Source organism: Pogoniulus pusillus, chromosome 14 (genome assembly GCF_015220805.1).
Source record: "Pogoniulus pusillus isolate bPogPus1 chromosome 14, bPogPus1.pri, whole genome shotgun sequence".
NCBI classification, from domain to species: domain Eukaryota; kingdom Metazoa; phylum Chordata; class Aves; order Piciformes; family Lybiidae; genus Pogoniulus; species Pogoniulus pusillus.
The window spans coordinates 8,596,744-8,615,756 of record NC_087277.1 but is presented as its reverse complement, the minus strand read 5'-3'; the positions used below and the strand labels follow the sequence as shown (position 1 = coordinate 8,615,756).

General features: G+C 41.1%; 2 protein-coding genes across 4 annotated transcripts in view; one reads left to right on the top strand and one right to left on the bottom strand.

Annotated features, from left to right (window-relative positions):
- Positions 1-4,827, top strand: part of SNTB1 (syntrophin beta 1) — a 122,037-nt gene extending 117,210 nt beyond the window's left edge. The window contains exons 6-8 of one of the 2 annotated variants that reach the window (XR_010304777.1): positions 290-480; positions 2,105-4,407; positions 4,700-4,827. Coding sequence is in view for 1 of the 2 variants with exons in the window: in XM_064154219.1 (XP_064010289.1) it covers positions 290-480; positions 2,105-2,197 (284 nt within the window). In the remaining variant the exon portion in view is untranslated. Of the gene's footprint in view, positions 1-289; positions 481-2,104 lie in introns of both variants that reach the window. The other variant, XM_064154219.1, reaches the window with a different exon arrangement.
- A 2,569-nt stretch (positions 4,828-7,396) lies between these two features.
- Positions 7,397-19,013, bottom strand: part of MTBP (MDM2 binding protein) — a 31,536-nt gene continuing 19,919 nt past the window's right edge. For both annotated transcript variants that reach the window (XM_064154216.1, XM_064154217.1), the window contains exons 17-22: positions 18,544-18,639; positions 14,892-15,158; positions 13,457-13,703; positions 11,801-11,914; positions 9,577-9,642; positions 7,397-7,790 (exon numbers count right to left, since the gene is read on the bottom strand). In XM_064154216.1, the coding sequence (XP_064010286.1) occupies positions 7,755-7,790; positions 9,577-9,642; positions 11,801-11,914; positions 13,457-13,703; positions 14,892-15,158; positions 18,544-18,639 (826 nt within the window). In that variant the 3' untranslated portion in view covers positions 7,397-7,754. The remainder of the gene's footprint in view (positions 7,791-9,576; positions 9,643-11,800; positions 11,915-13,456; positions 13,704-14,891; positions 15,159-18,543; positions 18,640-19,013) is intronic.

Sequence of the window (19,013 nt, the reverse complement as noted above, 5' to 3'; positions counted from 1 at the left end):
ACACCTGAAAGGACTGATATCAGTACTGCTGCTGCTGAGAACAATTTTAGCCTGTGTGTTTACACCATAACTAACAAACAAACCTTGCTGGGGCCTTGTACAACAGAGAGAGCTCTGTTGTTTTCCCAGGTCTGCAAGTTTGCAGTTAGAGCAGGATTAGCCTTGTTCTGGAGAAGGGTAGTTTCTGAAAGCTACTGTTGAGATGAAATGTAAAATGCAGACAGCAGCAGCCAAATGGAACTGGTTTCTTTTAAGAACCTTACAGATTAGGTTTTGTTTCCTCCTTCAGCTTGCACATACAAGAGCCAGGAGTGCCGTTTGACCATCCACTATGACCACGGATTCTCTCTTACAACCGACCCGAAAGACGGTGCCTTCTCCAAGACAATTGCACAATATCCCTATGAAAAACTGAAAATGTCCTCTGATGATGGGATCAGGATGCTTTATTTAGACTTTGGAGGAAAGGATGGAGAAATTGTAAGTACTTAGCAAAGGGATGCATGTTACTAGCCTCTGTGGTGGTCCTTCAGGCTCTGGGGATGGAGAAGCACTAATGGAAGTCAGCCTAGGTGATTATTGTAGGTCACTTTCAACTGAAATCATAGAATCAACCAGGTTGGAAGAGACCTCCAAGATCATCCAGTCCAACCTAGCACCCAGCCCTAGCCAGTCAACCAGACCATGGCACTAAGTGCCCCAGACAGGCTTTATTTCAACACCTCCAGGGACAGCAACTCCACCACCTCCCTGGGCAGCCCATTCCAATGCCAATTACTCTCTCTGCCAACAACTTCCTTCTAACACCCAGCCTAGACCTCTCCCGGCAGAACTTGAGACTGTGTCCCCTTGTTCTGTTACTGGTTGCCTGGCAGAAGAGACTGACAATCACCTGGCTGCAACCTCCTTTTAGGTAGTTGTAGACAGTAATGAGGTCATCTCTAAGCCTGTTCTCTTCTCTATTTTTGTTCTCTTCTGTTCTAACATCAGCTGGTCTAATAGCAGTACCACTGTTAGGACACTGTGCTTTCTAGTGCAGCATGACACTCAGACTGTAGGAGGAGATAAACTAAAAAGAGAGATGAAATTATAAATCTGTGCAAAGAGATGAAAGATTTCTTATGTGTAACAGTAAATTGTGTCTCTGAAGAGCCAGATGTTATAATCTGGTCCATACTCATTTCACTTTTTAAATGATTGCACATGGACCAACTTGAGAACAAGGTATTCCTGATCCCAGTGCACACACAGGGACAATAAGCTGTGGTTTCTACATTTTGAACATCTAGCTGATGAAAAAAATAGAAGACTACAGATGTACTGCAGACTGTCTCCTAAGGCCTCTAAGTTAGCTCTCATAATGCCTAAAATAAAGTGCTATTCCTGTGAGCAGTTTAGATGCCATGAATTATGTATGTAAGCAGGATCAGTCCTGGACAATTCTTTTTCAGCAGTTCCCAAACATGTTGGGTGCTTAATTCTTCACATCACCTTTGATAACACATGCTCTGTGAACTGCTTGTCGGCAGGCTTTCAGAAGGGAATTTGTTACTGGTTCTCAATTAAGTTGATACATGGCTGATGGAAAGGCAAATGTGGTTTGTTTTGATGTGAGCCTACTGTTGAGCCTGCTGTCCACACCGACAAGTCTCTCGTGCTTATCAAGCATGTGGTGGGATCATCTAAACTAAACGTCTCAGTTCAGTGTGCAAATGTGCAGCGTCATTTGAAGGTGCAGTATCTTGGCTTTGGCTGTGACAACAGCAGAAGCATCGGGTATTGGACACAGCATTCTCACCACCGTTGCTGGTCAGAAACAGAGCACCTGAGAAGATGAAGGAGTTGAACCTCTTAGAAAACTGCTTACAGCATTTGACTCAGTTTGCTGCTGCTCACCCAGGTGGCTGCAAGCGCAGAAGTACCAAGATCTCATCTGCTCTTAAGATGCTTATTGTAGTTGTAGTTCTGAGCAGAGGAAATTGTGATAAAGGGTTGATATTAATAGAGGCCTGTGCAAAATGTCAGATAGCAGTGAATCAGGTAGCTCATAAATTCTTGCTTCTTTGAGCTGTAATCTAATCCAATACTTCTTGATTTCTTTCAGCAACTGGACCTTCATTCCTGTCCAAAACCAATTGTGTTCATCATTCATTCCTTCCTTTCAGCAAAGATTACAAGACTTGGCTTGGTGGCATAAGTGGGGTACAGCTGTTTTTCAAAGAAGGATGGAGCGACCTTGCTCGTCTGAAGTACAGTCAACAGCAGCAACCTGGACCAGCTAGCAGCAAACACCAGCCTGGGGTTCAGTACTGGGCCTTGGTCATTTCTGCAGTCTTCCAAGGCCCAGGTTTCATTTTGGAGAGCTAAAGAGGTGGCATGACAAGATGGTGGCTTTCACTGTAAATAATGGGGGGTTTAAATCCCATAGGAGACTGTAAAAGCATGCAGTGCCATACATGTAAATGTTCCGGAATCAGAAACTGCCTACTGCAGTGTACTTGTCTATAGAGCATAAGGGCTAAGCAGACGAGAGTGGGTGTTGGCTGTGTTGCAAGCTCAAGGCTGGTTGTGTAGAAGGTCTCCAAACTCCACCCAAAAGTAATTCTTTTTGTTTCTGCTCTAACCTGTGCACCACTTACAGAAGATTTTTCTTCTGCAGCACTGTCAGAGCCTGTTGCTCAAATACCCAGCAGAGCATGCAAACGTGCACCTGTGAGTTGTTGGATGTTCTAAAGCAATACAGCTGTGGCCAGTGAGCAGCTGGAAGGTCCCTGCGAAGGGGCTCTTTCAGATGAAATGACAAAGACAGCCTGTGTACATTCCTAGCAATGCACCCAGAGCAAGACCAGCCACAGTCACTTCCCATGAGCCAGCTGTCGGTGGGACACAGGTAGGAGTGTCCTTTGTTAATGGAGGTGGTTTTTCATAGTGACTTCCTGGACTGGCTTAATGAGTGTCAGCTACCTGAGACCCCCAGCTCAGGTAAATGTTACCCAAATCCATCTTAGTATGACCTAAGCTTCTGCCAGCACATTTTTCATGGCAGTTTTCCAACAGGAAACCATTCTGAGCTCCCTGTCTTTCTACCCCTACTGTGCCACCCCCTCAGCTTTGCCAAGGCTGGCTGCATGCTCTTCATAGAATAGAAGTGGGCCAGGGGGAAAACTTGATTTGTTGGGTTTTTATTTTTCCAGTTTTCTAGATTAGATCAGAAAAGTTATTCAAGGAGCTCCACGACAGTGAGGAAATGCACTGGGGCAGGAGCACGAGCTACACTCCCAGAAAAGCCTTAATATAGAAGGAACTGCTTCTGTGACCATGGCTTGGTGTAGGGCCATTCACCTTCATGCCCATTACTAGTTCCTGGTTTGCAGCACGGTTTACTGTCTGAAGTCAAAGCATTCAGATCACTGAGTTTCAGTCTTCTCTGTGGTTGTGTTTTGCACAAGTGGACAGCAGGCAGAGACCACACATCCACCCAGCACCGGGAGCTACCAAACTGGCTTAATGCAGGTGGGTGGCAACAGAAAGAAGCAGAACAGGGGTGGCATTTATGTTGCTCTTGCTTTGCAAACAGAATAGCTTCGTAGAGGGGTGGGAGTTTGTTTGCTTTTACATTTTTGTCCTAAATTCACACTTTGAAGGACAGAAACTGTAGAGGCAGTAATAAATCCAAAGTTTGTAGAAGGTTGCTTCTCATACTACAAGACTTCTTTATTCTTGAGAAAGCACCTAAGTTTCAACTTAACATCCCTAGGCTGGCAAAGGGGAAAATTAAAACCACAGTTTGGTTCCTTGTTTTTAAGCTAAGAGAGTTAGGTCTAAGTAATGCTGTTAATTCACAGCGTTGGAATTAATTCATGGTGGTTTCCATGGGTATCTTAATCATCCAACCTAATTAAAAAGAAAGATGATGGGCTGAAAGCACAGAGAAAATAATCATTGAAGAACAACAAGTAATCATTGTTTGGAAGAGCAGCTGTACTCCCAGCACCTCTCACCAGTCAAAAGCAAGCCTGTGAAGTAGCTGTGAACTTTTCTTTTACTGTCATGGTACTTGGTACTTAAAAACTAATCCCTCCTGTAAATTCATGAGGTAAGAGAGAAAACCTTACTTAACTTCCTAGCAAGTTCCAAATGGACTTTTCTCATGTAGAGCTGCTGTTCACATAACTTTCTGTGGCGGTTACTTGGGTCTCTTTTGGCTTGGAAGATCCCAGGAGAACATCTTCTGAGAAGCTGAGAGCAGTTGGAGGACTGAGTCTCTCAGCACGTCGCTCCGTGAACAATTGGGCTCAAGTTTCCAAGCAACGATTCAGGACTTCTTTACTGCTGCTCCAAAGTACCACTTGGAAAAACTTCAGATGCAGGCTCCAGAGGTTAAAGTGAAAAGGTGCAGCCTGTGGGGTAGGTTCAATACATATGTAAACTATACTGCACTATTCCCTTATTCCTGTAACACAAATCACTGGAATGTTCCACCTAACATGTATGTGCATTGTAAATAGTACAGACCCCTATGTTAGTGCCAACAATTAAGTGACACAGTATGTAACCTAAGGTGCTCAGTACTATATGAAGTATAACTGAAAAAAACCACAAACAGCTAAACAGTTTGCAAAGAAAATTCCTATTATATATATTTATAGAAAAAAAAAAGAAAAAAGAATATTTACAGATGCTATTTCTTCATTTTCAGATTTTGGACTGATTCATATTTGGATGGGATAGACAAAAGAAATATAGACCTACTCCACATTTATAAGAGTATAGTGAATATTTATATTTTAGAGGAAAAGAATATATTTAATAAAGTCATTTATTGGATTTTGGTGAGGTAAGCTTACTTTGTATCCAGACAAGCCATTGGGAAAAGCTGTTCTTTGGGTTTGGGATGAGGAAGAAGCCCGTTGAAACCTCAGGCATTCTGTTAAGAATTCAGTGACAGGAGAGAATGGTGCCTCACAGTGACAGAATGGCTTCAAGATTGCAAATGAAGGTACTAATGCAGTGCATAATGGTGCTTCTAGCAAGCAAGCTCTGTGTTCGTGTGAGAGTGGCACTGTTGATGACAGGCTGAAAGTGTTGAAGTGTGCAGCATTTTTTCTGCTGCTTTTATTTACTGAAAGGCCCCAGGGATGTTCTGGGGCAGGTCATTTGGACTCACCTGCTGAAGTTACAATGCTTTCTCTTATCTGTTTTTAGCTGAGCAGTTAACAAAAGTCATAAAAAGCAGAACAGAAATTTCTGCTCAAGCTTCTGCATTCAGGGAGCAAGGCCAGCATGTGCCTTGCTTAGGTCTTATGACCAGTTACAGAAAACCAAATGGTTTGCTTTCCTTCTATTTTAATTCGTAGCTCTTCTCTATGGCCTGCTAAGTTAACTACTTAAGGTATAGCAGATTTTCCTCATGGTAATCCTAAAAAGGGTGTTCAAGAGTTTCACTTTCCTCACAAAATACTCACTGATCTCACAGTCTGATCAGAAAGGCTGTTGGGCAGCTTTAACTGTTAGCCTTGGACACATCTTGGAACAAAGATGTTACTGGAAAAATGCCATAATAGATATTTGTTATAAAAACAAGAATAAAACAAAGCTGATCTGACTGTGTTCAGGGAAGCACACTGTTTCCTGAGTTTTGCTCTTTAAGAGAGTTGCTAGTTCCACTTAAGTTACTTATAAATCAGAATACAGCTCTTTATGCACCAGCAGGTAAATTGCTATAATGAACATCATCAGACTTGGTGGTTTCCAAATTACAAAGCAAGTGCATTCCTCTTCTGCAGAAGGTAAGTAGTCCTCCTTCCTGCACACCAGGGGAGCACACTCCATCCAGCTCTGCACATTCAGAAGCACAACTGGTTTAAAGTAAAGGTTGATCTCATTTTCATCTGCAAATTCTCAGTGGCTTCTTAGTTATGTTCACTGGAGCTTCTTGGGTTTCAGTGGAAGCATAATTGGAGCCTAAACAAATTATGTGCTCCAGATTGTTATACTGCTATCGATTTGTAAATGTATCTTTCATTATGGGTAGCCTATAATCATATCTTGCTGAATATGACTTATAACCTGACATCCAAAAAACATTAAAGCAAAGCACCCAAGCCTGCTACAGCAAAGTAAGCATAGGGCAGACAGAAGTTTGAGTTTACTAGCCTCAAAACCAATAATTTGAAGTTCCCAGGCAAAGACTGATGATAGATTCTGTATCATTTACGTACAAATGAGACACAGACAGCACTGTATTAGTTCAACACTCAGACCCTGTCAAACAATACAGAATCATAGAATGTCTGGGATGGAAGGGACCTCCAAAGGTCTTCTAGTGCAACTCCCTCTGCAGTCAGCAGGAGCATGCTCAACTAGATCAGGCTGCCCAGAGTCCTGTCAAGCCTCACCTTGAATATGTCCAGGGATGGGGTCTCGAGCACCTGCCTGGGCAACCTGTTCCAGTGTTTCACCACCTTCATAGTAAAAAGCCTGTTCCGCACCTCAAAACTAAATCTTTATAAACAGTCTCCAGCTTTCTTGTAGGCTTCCTTCAGGTACTGGAAGGCTGCTGTGAGATCTCCAGGATGAAAAACCCAGCTCCCTCAGCCTGTCCTCGCAGCAGAGGTGCTCCAACCTCCTGATCATTTTTGTGGCCCTTCTTCTGGACCCACTCCATCAGGTCCCTGTATTGAGGGCTCCAGAGCTGGATGCAGGTCAGGTCTTGCCAGGGCAAAGCAGAGGGAGAGGAGAACCTCCTAGGACCTGCTGTTATGTTACCTGTAATCATGTTAGTTTATATGATGCACAGAAAATCCTTAAACACCAAAATCTGTAAAATGTCTTTGTTTTGGTATGAAATTGCTCATCTCGATATAATACTAACTCTAATTATAGCAGTAAAAGGCAGGTACATGCCTCAGCCTTAAGCAAACTGAGGGCAAATTTGATACTCTACTGTGCTTGCAAGTCAGGCAAAAATTACTCTTTCCATCACATTTTATCATAGCATGCTAACTCACAGATCTCACAATCATCACCACCACTAGCATTTTGATTTTCTCCTCCAGCATGGAAAGAAATCTCAGAGTTCTGTTCTGAACCGTGCCTAAGGTCTGTTACAAAGAGAGCACACATGAGAATTCATACTGGAAATTCAGCTTGTAAAACAATTATCCTTTCTATAGTGGGAGCCTGCATCAGCTTTCAGAGGATGTGCTTTTTTTTGTTTCTCTTACAGCACAGATAATTGTGACTCGCATTCCAATTTCGCTTGCTTTCACCTACAGCATTGGAACTGTTCTTAATTACTCTATAAAATGTTAACAGCTGATGCAGTAAGCAGCTGCTAATACAACAGCAAAGAGTAATAAAGAGAACCAAGGGCTTCGCACAGAAAAGGTAAAAGTTCTGTTATTAAATCTGGTGAGCTTTTTATTCACATAAAAAACAAATCCACTCCTTCAAAAACAAAAGAAATGAAACCACATCAAGCTCTACTCCTTTCAACTCTAAACCACAATAAATATGTCCTTACAATAAAACATTTTTTCATGTGACTCTTAAGAAACTAAAAAACTTTTAAGTATAAAAAACTCTTTCAAAACAGGGTACTGTGCTTGAGAACTCAGTCTATAAAATTAGACTGACCAAAGCCCTTCTGGTGTGGCTGTGTGCATGTCTGTGTGTTCAGCAGTGTAATGTTTTCCTTACATCAGAAATGCTCTGTCCTTGCAGAAGGTGTGAAGAGCATCCATGCAGCACCTCTACTTTCCAGTCTTCTCCAAAACCCATTCTATCACCTGCAAAAATAAATGGGAAAAGCTATTTGCAAGACTACCATTCTTGAAAGCAACTTAACAACATCTCATACACTTTATTACTTCTCTCTTTATCACTACTTTTATCACCTTTTACCAAACAGGACTTAAAATTAATTCATTCAAAAGGAGTAATGAGTTAAGAAACTGAAAGGATACAAAATTATCCAAGAACTGTATTTAATTGTCTTCAGAAAAAGGCATTTTTAAATCCCCTGGACTGAGCTACTTCACTCTCCTTTTATTAGCAGCAAGGTGCACACACCATGCTAACCAGGTTAAGTGTTTCCAGCACAAGAAAATTCCTGTCCTATTCCACAGAAGAAAGGGGAAAAAAGGGTAATTTGTGTAGTGCTCTATCTCCTGCCATTATTATTGCTGTTTCCCAACCAGGGCAGCTGTTCAGCCCACTGACTATTTCTGAGAAATGACATTTTTGAGGCAGTCTCAAAGTACTCTATAATGGAGGGAGAAAAGGTCAGCTTAAGAGATCTCAAATTTTAATGCCTATTTTGCTAACAGCAAACATACATGAAACTACTGGTTGTGTGCCCAGAGAAAGCTGGTGGTAAGAAGCAGTATATCAGTACAATATGCCAGTTCAACACCAAACATCACAACCCATCTAGTTTTTGACATGTTATGATCTGTTTGCACCAATTTGCAAGGTAACACTGCACAGAATACAATAAATACTGATCTCCTAGAATAAATTCCTTGGGGATCTAGCAGTCTTCCTTGTGAGGCTGGGTTTTAGTATTTAACCTCCTTGGTCCAAAATCCTCCCATTTCAAGTACCAGTTTGATAACTGTACCCTAAACCTGCATTAGACTTCTTCTGAAATCATGGAGTCACTGCAGCATGTTTTTCAGAATTGAAATAGAGGGTTACTTCATTTCTGGGAGACAGAAGTATTTATTCTTGTCATGTGCTGTGTGCGAGACTTCACGTAAGTCCCAAGTAAATTCATCTGATAGCCCTTAGGGTTAGTTATTCCTAAACTTAAAGTTACTGATTTTCCTTGCCTCTTTAAAGAAATCCACTTCCTTTCATAGATCTCTCTATTGCTTCCTGCAACTGAAGGAAAAAATAATTCTTCCTTTTTTCCCCCAGTGATAAGGAAACATTTATTTATTGCCTTCCTTGGCATTTCTCACTGTGGCACATCAGGTTGACAGCTTTAACTACAACACCATCTAAAATATGAATACATGCAGCTGGAAATTTTGCCATGGAACTATTGATTGAGAGGAAGTTTTTGTGAGATCAGAGTGTGAAATGAGACCCAGTGTGAAATGAGACCCACAGTCAAAGGAATGGATGTCTTCACCTCTTAAAGTTGTGGACTAAACCATCCCACAGCTGGGGCTGTTTAGGTTGAAAAAGAGGAGGCTGAGGGAAGACCTCAATGCTGTCTACAACTACCTGGAAGGACCTTTTGGGGAGGTTGGTGCTGGTCTCTTCTCGCAGGTAATTAGTGATAGAACAAGAGGGAATGGCCTCACACTGCAGCTGGGTGGGTTTAAACTGGACATTAGGAAGAATTTTTTCCCAGCAAGAGTGGGCAGGCATTGGAATGAGCTGCCCAGGGAGGTGGTTGAGTCACCTACCCTGGATGTGTTTAAAAGTCCTTTGGATGTGGTGCTTGGGGATATGGTTTAGGGTGAATCTTGTAGTGCATAAGGTTATCAGTTGGACTTGGAGAACTTGAGAGGTCTTCTCCCTGCATTTAGCTAGTTACAGGAACAAATAAATAAATGGTCTTACCTGTTTAGCATTGTTAGTTGCTGTTTTCTTCATTTCATCCAGAAGGCCTCTAGAAGTTTTAAGATCCTAAAAATGAAACACAAAGCCATAGAAATTAGCAGACTGATACACACACTCTATTTGGATTATAAGAGCCCAAATAACCAGGTGAGATGTTCCCCTTTTATCACCTTGAACTGAACCACAGAAGAGCCACCTGACCTTGTCTTTTTGTTTTTAATTCTAACTATTCCAGTGGCTTGCAGCTTTCCCTAGAACAATCCAAACCCAGTTAAGCATACAAATAAGTCACACTTTTTCTAACTTTCTGCACACTTCCAGATTTTCTTTTTCTTTCTTAACTGCCATTTGAAGTTCTTGTAGCCTTGATTAAAACCTTATTTCTCTATAAAAATAGAAGTCAACAGTGTGCTTACATTTGCAATATGGAGTTCTTGCAAAGAACAGCAAATAAAGACATGAAGCAAGAAAATCAGTGCAAGGAAGAGAAAACCCAGAATGGCTTCTTTGTTTTGCAGTCCAGTTAGCCCAACCTAATCCACTCTCTTAAAGCAAGCATGTAACTGCCTGCAGAGGAAGGCAACCTAAGAAAATTAGTTTGCTGTTTGTCTCTGAAGGAAACCAATAGCTGTGATAGCATGCTTCTGAAGTACACAGCATGGAAAAGGATTCAAAGGACTACAGATCTGGGGCCGCAAGGCAGTTCTGAAGAACAAATCCCTGCTACATCTGTCTCTAGATCAAATTCCTGAAGGTCAGGATCACTGCAGTTCTCTTTCCTTTTGCTCTTCTTAGAATGGAATTGTGAACCTGTCTGCTTTGCCCTAATCACTCATTCCTACATGCAGCTCTTTCTGATTTCAGATGAGGTCTCCACATTTCAGCGAGATTTTGGGAGTGCTTACAAAATGACTCTTCAACGATGTCCTAATTATTTAAGAAATTGGTGCTTAGCAGCAAGATGTTCTAAATGCCATGGAAGCATTCAGCTCTCTTCAACTGCAGCTTCATTTAGCTCAAATGACCTTTGCTGAAGCTGGCTAAACTAAGTTCACAACGACTGGTAGGCTAGATGTATGCAAATAAACAGACACAGCTTTTAAATATCCTGTCCTGTAATTGAAGTCGATTTTGTGTCCGGATTTGGTAACATGGGCTCAAGCACTGATTCACAAATCTCCTATGTTTTGTGTAAAGAATTCTTGTCTCTTCCTACAGATGAGGCTGATGCAGTTCCACACGGTGCTGCTGAGTCACTGTGTGTTAGATACTTGTGCATATTTACAATGGGTTTACAAGAACTAGTGTGAGTGTGTCAGAGAACTACAATTTCTGAGTCAGCTGCATAAGCTACCTGTTGAGCCAACAGCCTTAGAACAAGGGAGAAGATGAGGTGCACAGCAATGGCTGGGAAATAGCTGCTTCAGCTAAGGAAGCACAACCTTATCTAACCGACCTGCTTTAGCTTGTTATCTCACTGTGATGGTTTGGGTGTTACCTGCACACACACACCACCACCACCCCCCCCGTCGGAAATCACCCAGACTAGACTCAAGCCAGCTCTGGAAATTGAATGAGGCTTATTATTTACAGCTTAGCACAATATACAAGCAGATATGTACAGTTATATACAGAGATATACAAGGTCAAAGGTAATACAGAAACACAACAGCCCTCCCAGAAACCTGAGTGCTCAGGAGGGGCTTCCAACCACCCCTTCACCTTCCCCCTGCCTCTCTCAACCTTACCCCAGTCCCAAGGAAGAATGGAGGTTCGGTCAGGGGGTTAGGGAGCAAAGTGGATTAGTCAAAGAAATGGCAGAGAGGGGTGAGGTTAGAGATGCAGCTCAGCCAGTTCCCTAGAAGAAATTGTGTTCTGATTCTTGTTTTTATACATCTCAGCAAGCTATGAGCGAGGTAGACATCAGCCTTGTTTTCCTTCCACAGCCTGCAACCAAAACATCCTAGCTAGCTTCAAACTAGCACACTCACATAAAAGACTACTGCTTTGTAAGGTTTAACAACCAACCACCAAAATATACTATAAAACTAGGTTCTGCACTTAAGAACAAGTCCAAAGGCTTCTCCACACACTTTACTTGCTAAGACACCACTAGGAAATACTAGCTTAAGGCTGAATATCCCACAGTCTATCTCAAGTTTTATTCAGGAATGGATTCACTTCACTGAGAATAAACCACTGCAAGAGCATGTCTTCTACTAACCTTTAAGTAGAACTTTGATATCTCAAATAGACGCTGGCTGCATGATACAAAGCACTTGTGGTCCTCTGTAATTCCATGGTTTTGAAGAGTCTTGGCAACCACTTCCTTCAGCATCTTGGAAAAACAGAAACACACTCAAAAGCTCATCCCCATTATTAGCATGAGATAGTGTCAAAGGGAAGTAAAACCAAGCAACAGCAAAATCACAAACACCTTATCTTTGTTTAATCTTGCCTCTGTCCTTAATCTATTGGCCAATCACTGACCAAAACTGGGCAGAGTTATTTAACAACCTATTTGCATTTCTTTCATCTCAAAAATTAAAGGAAACGTTTACATGTGAAGGCAATGTAAAGAATCACTGAATAGTAACCTGGGGCTTGGAAGCCAGAAAATAAATGATAATGGCTCGAGTTTTCTCTTCTCTAAAATACTATATACATATATTACTCTCCTTTATAGTGATATTCTCCTCTTCAGCACATTTATATGAAAAATAGAGTCAGAAAAGCACAATCAGATATTACATTGAGATTAAAAGATTTCTTGACATTCTTTACATCAGAAGTGTTAAAACTTTGCTGTAGATCTGAATAAGTCAGAGCAATTTATGCTTATTTGGGTCACCTCAACCTGCCTTTGACAGCAAAACATTGACATTCATGCAGTGTTCTTTCTGGTACCACCAAGCCAGAAACAGCTTTGTGTACTGCATTTGAAAAGTAGCATTCCTAATATGTACAGCTATTAATTAAACATCAATGCATCAAACTATTTATCTCAATTAGTGGACAATTATTGGAGTATCTTTTTTATTCTCAGAATAATCTGTTCTTCCACAATGGCTTTGACCCTTCCAGCATAGATATTTTCCTTGGTAATTTTAGGTTTCATATGGATTTTCCAGATTTCATAAATCCTATTCATTTAAATCCACTCCCACCTTTATTATTTGTAGTTGTTAGCTCTCTCAGCCTTAATTCCCTGGGCATGACATAATACACCTTACTTATTTTTTCACACTTTTCTTCTGCAACACTCTCTACAGTGCTTTCAAGAATTAATTTACACAAGCCAATAGAGAGAAATGTAATAAGAACAAAGAGATTGTCAGTTCACTCCAACTTAAAAAAGTTACATTAGAAAGAAATAAATTAAGGACTCAAGTCCCATGGAAAGAAGTTACACAGATGTGTGGCCATTTGAGCTAGATTTCTAGCTCAGACATAGGGGAGAGGTGAACATTCCAGGGATAGGCCATATAATGGCAACAGTGGATAAGTTAACATCATTTCACTGGAGCATCAAGAGCTTTATGTCTGGAAGCACAGCTTGTTCTCTCCCCTTGCTGGCTTCTGCTGCTTCAGCTGTGCCCGCTGCTATCTTCCCCCCCTGCTGTTTCTGCTGCTGCTGCTTTGCCACTGCTTGATCCCTTCCCCATCTTCATTAAGGTTATTCTATCTCTGTAGCAGTTTATTTCTCAGTATTTCTTCAGTAGTTTATACTGTTATATTTGAACTATAATAAATACAACTTCACCACACCACAGATGTTTTTGGAAAGTCGGAGAAAAATGAGTTTACTCTACCAGGGGAGGGATCCACCCTAACCCGGGACAAGATGCTTTATTACAAAGCAAATTACATAGACCTTTACCCTTGTATGCTTCTGGGATCTTGATTCCTTAGCTGGCTTTGAAGTCTGGGATTCAGTTGCACTTAAGTGACTTGTAGAGCCAACTTTAGTGCTTGCTTTGTGGGGTTGACCAGGCTGTTTCAAGGGTAGTGAAGCAACAGAAAATGATCTTTCAGAGCGTTTCCTTGTCACAGCAACTGTACAGTGACTCCCACTATTTCCACTTGTCTGAGAGAGGAGGCAATCTGTACTCTCAGATTTGGTTAGCCTGGAAAGAAAGAAAACAAAACAAAAAGATAAAAGAAGTTTCAGATTTCGTACAGACTCTTTTGGTGCCTTTGTTTCTGCTACAGTAGCTGCTGCCAAGAGTGTCAAGTACTGTACAGCAGACAGGGTTCTGTTATGTAACTTTATTTGTATTGGAAGAATAATTTACTGACTGACTTGGTCTCTGGTAACAGACCCATTGCACTGAATAAAAAGTCTAAAAATGAACTGAAGAAGCAAGATAACTAACAAGAGAAAGTGTATGGAAGAAGGTCTATGTGCAGACCCTTCATCTGGACAGCTAGGAAAGGCCAGCTCTGCTGGCCTCCAGTCTGAAGATGAGACAAAACTTCTTGAGTCTATCTAATCTCTTTTGGCCCCATAGGAATGCCACAATTTGTCTTTAACTATGCTAAGGTGGGTGTTACAATTCTACTGTAAAGCATTTTCCTTCAATTGTAAGAGCATTTTTAATTCTGAAACTCCAATCTAGGAACTGCTAAGTACAATCACATCTTCTAACTATTCAACAAACTGCAAAAGATATGATATTCCTCTGTAAAAGGCTTACTGTGATGAGCTTGCACAGGGTATTAAACTGGAAAGAAGGAAGAAGTATTACAGTAGAAAGTGAATTCAGAAGAAGTGAATTCTTGATGCAGAGTTGGCATCTTCAGAGCGAAGAACAAGGTACAAAGCTAAGTCCTAAAAATCAGACTTCCAGATAAGATGTTAATAAACAAGGCTGACAGTAAGTTTGAAATCTGATAGGTCATCTTATGCCAGAAGTTCTTTGGATCAGGAATTAGATTATTCTGTTTGTATGGTGCTTGGCTTTCTAAACCTTTAGCTGTTTATTACTGCTGCAAGAGCAGTGACAGTTCTGGTTCTGGATGAGGCTGTCTGTCGTCTTTTCAAGCACATTGAGACTTTGCAAGATACAACTCCCAGTCCCTTAAATAAAAGGTGTCTGTGCTGCACGGTTTTGATCAATTTAATGTTACCAATAAGAGGTCACACTTGAGAAAAAAAAAAGTAAGTAGAAAAGAAACTAAAGAAAAGGATTAAACAAGTAGAACATTTGTCTAGATAGCTTCACTGAAGTCATTTGAGATGAAAGAAAAGATGCATTTCGCAAGAGACTACTGAAATATTTCATGCCATGGATTTATTTCATTCAGTGCATTACCTTTTCTTGGGATAAAAGCAATCCAACTCTTTTGATCTGTGTTTTAGCCTTGATGCTTCTGTTTTGAATTCACTTTGTAAAGACTCTCCATCAGGGACACTTCCAGGCTCTGACAAGACTGCAGGAGATGGGAGAGGGCTCAGGACAACTGGCACGGGGCAGCACTCTTTGGTGCAAGTAGTTTGAGTTTCATAGCGAATCAGACGAGTTTGAAGTTCAGCATATCCCACATCTCTCTCCAAGGCTCGTCTGTTATCTAGACAATATCTACAAGTGAAATTGGTGAGAAAGCTGTGAGAAAAAAGGCTCTACTTTCTTACAAGCAGAAAAAAAAAATCCAACAACTTTTGACTGTCACATAATCTCCAAACCTCTTTTTGTTTGAGCAGCTGTAGCTTAAAACAGCCCAGTAAATGAACATAGAATCATAGAATCAGCCAGGTTGGAAGAGACCTCCAAGATCATCCAGTCCAACCTAGCACCCAGCCCTATCCAATCAACTAGACCATGGCACTAAGTGCCTCATCCAGGCTTTTCTTGAACACCTCCGGGAAGGTGTTCTAAAAAGCCCCAAGTCCCTCAGCCTCTCCTCATCAGGCAGTGTTACAGTCCCCTAATCATCCTTGTAGCCCTCCATTGGACTCTCAAGCAGATGCCTGTCCCTCCTAAACTGAGGAGCCCAAAACTGAACGCAGTACTCAAGATACAAGTTTCCCTGTCAAAAAACCCCAACCAAACTGAACAACCCACCTAAGATTTCTTACTGCAAATGCCATAAGGGAATCACATTAAATACCTGAAGAAAACACCCTGAAGTACAATATATGAAAGTGCAAGTGATGAGTGCTCCAGGAATCCCCAAATGCAACAACACTGATGTGATTTTAGGAAAAGCCAGGCTGTGCAAAACACTTGGATGCTATGAGATTGTATTAATTGAATGCAACCACAACGAAGACAGGGCACAATGAGTGGTTTAAAATGCTATTTAGTGCAGATCCTTTGCCAACTGCACTGCTTGGAAATGCAACCATTAGCTTTGTCCAGGATAAGCACTGCTACAAGAGATTCATGGGTTTTAAGTGCTACAAACACAGAAGTGCTCAGGAACGAGCACAAGCTTCCCAGCTTCTTATTGATCACAAAGAGTAGATGGTTTAATCAAATCAAAAGGAGAAATTGGTGGAGTTGAAAGAGAACAAATGAATAGTGCTAGCTCAATGAAACATACTCATGAGAAGACAACAATACAAAATGCATCTCAACTAACTTTTTTTTTCCTCTTGTCTAAATGATTTCCAGAGATTCCTTGCAGGATACCAATGTCTCATTGCCCAGTAACTTACACTACTTCTACTGCAGGGAAATACAAAGGTATTACCCAGTAGTATTCCTTTCTTTTCTTGATGACTATTCTGAACAATATGAGCTAGCTCTCAGCCCACCCTCCAGTCTACTTAGCAATTTTTGTACTGTTAGGAACTCTAGACATACCCTTTACTTTTACCTTAGGAACTCTAGACATACCCTTTACTTTTACCTTAGGAACTCTAGACATATCCTTTACTTTTACCTCTTAACACAAAGTCATATTAAATTGCTAGATCAGATTTTTTCCACTTTCTTCAAAGTATTTTCATATTCAGGGGGAAATTCACTTCTCTAATAACAGACTGGAGAATCCATTTCTGCAGCTGAGTAAGACTTTCCACTAGAAATAACTTCATTATCTGATAAGTGTAAGTTCTCTTAACTTACAAATTTCAAGGTATTTAATTTTCCTTATTTATATTCTCAGTCCCCTGAGTAATCACATCCCCTGCAACGATAAAAATGTTTTTATCTTCTGAAGTCAAATTGCCATTTTACTCACTCTGCTTTAACAGCAATTACTTTCTCTCTGCAACACAGGATTCAAGTGTTAGGCACAGGTTCATTACACCAGAAATTTGATTTAAACATAACTGCTACTCCCAGTTTTGTTGACAAGGCTGTACTTCCACATATAAATACAGCAGCTAGGCAGATGGAAATGGCAATCACAGCTGCATGGTACAAAACACACCTATCTGCTCCAGAAGACCACCATATGATACTCTTGTTACAAGATATTCTGGTTGTACTGGTGTCCGCTCCTCCCTTCCATGCTAGTTTCTACCATCTCACTCTACTGTTTCCCTCCTTTTTTTCTAGCACACTCTCCTTGTAACATTAACATACCAAGGTCTCCCTCCTCTCTACAATATCCAGGCCTCTCTGTGGTTGCTACCTGTCATATTTTGCTGAGAAGAGGCAGCACAAGCTGTGCTGTGCCTAGTTTGAATCCCCATGCACACTCCCTGCTGAGGTCAGGCAGGTTAGCAAGCCACCACACACCCAACAGACAAGAGCCAAGTGCTTCCTTCCCACACCTGGGAGGATAAATCTGCACTTCTCCTAGCCACCCAGACACCTCTGTGTCTTTTGTTACACATCTAAAAAGGCTGACAGGCTCACAAGTTGCCACTTAGAAAGGGAGAGGAAACAGACAGCTAAACATACAGAATCACTGCTTCACTTCCCTAGAGAACATGGCTAAAATTACCAGATATTAAACAGGCTCAACCAAACTATTTGTGCAGTTGCTAGGAAAAAAATTACCAGCAGTACTATTAGTCACAGTCTGATCATCTGTAAACGTGATTTTAGGAGGCAGCAAAAACTTGCACAAAGACTGAACTGTCTATGCTTGGTATCCACTGCATTACTTTATATCATATATACTCTAACTAGACTAAGAGTCTGTCTACACAGAAGAGTTACACTGAACTATCTGCTCTAGTACTTGTGTATGTCCTTTTTATCATCTCCTCCATGACAGCATTATTTTCCCAAGTAATTTTTATACAGCCACATTATATGATGTCTGCCCATGTGAAGCTTTGACAGTGGCTATCTGGGACTAAGCACAGTTCTAACCATATTGATCCTTATCACTAACACCTGCTGGTGTTGCTTATAGTTTCCTGAACATGTAGGTAGCTTCACAGTTGGTCTCATAAACCTCATTAGTATTTTTCTGCAGGTGCCTACAACTACATAGCAAAGCAGAAAGTGATTTCCCATTGGAATGGGCTGCCCAGGGAGGTGGTGGAGGCACCATCCCTGGAGGTATTCAAGGAAAGACTGGATGAGGCACTCGGTGCCATGGTCTGGTTGACTGGATAGGGCTGGGTGCTAGGTTGGACTGGATGATCTTGGTGGTCTCTTCCAACCTGGTTGATTCTATGATTCTACCTATGTAGTTCAACTTGTGCTGCTCCAGGGACTCGATAAGTACCCTAGCTGCTTCTACCTCTGAATCAACATTTAGAGAGACTCCGAGAATAGTTACAGCAGTACAACTCAGAAGAAAGATTTAAATAATTCTACATTACCACTGAGGCAGGAGAGTTGCAGTTTAAACTAGGGAATAAACTGAAGTTGCTTGTGCAAAGTTCTTCCACTGAAGAAAAAGGATACATAATGTTTTTTTGGACTCTGTGGTCTTTCCAATCTAAGAAATTCTGTGAAAGTTTTCCATAACTGATGTTCAAGTTGCTTGAAATGTTTGTAGTTATGCCTTGACTAGAAGGTGAAAATGCATTTTGGAGAAAGAAGGCAGGAAACTTACTCCAGTCCATGATAATGGCATCCAGCTGCTTGCTCGAAAGGTAAAACCCTGAGTTTCCGAGGAGTCAGTGCTGGTGTCAAAAGGAATGTGTCCTCACTGAAAGGAAAAAAAACACAGATTTACTAGTTGCAATTGTGGGAAATTATGCTTTCAAAAGTCAGGAAAAGCCCTACTTAACACAGGAAGGCCAAAACAGCAGATCCTGTAGCTAAGCTCCTATGGTAGAGCACCAATGGAAAATTAAATCTGTACTGAAGTGAGAAATTAAGCCCAACTAATACCTCCTGTGATATTATTATTAGAGAGGCTCCTAAGACATTGCAACCAGTTTGGAGGTCACTGCTATAAATAACTTATTGATAAGATCAGGCAACTATGACTCCAGAGGAGAGACTGAGGGAGCTGGTGCTCTTTAGCTTGGAGGAGACTGAGAAGTGACCTCATTCATGGTTGCAAATATGCAAAGGGTG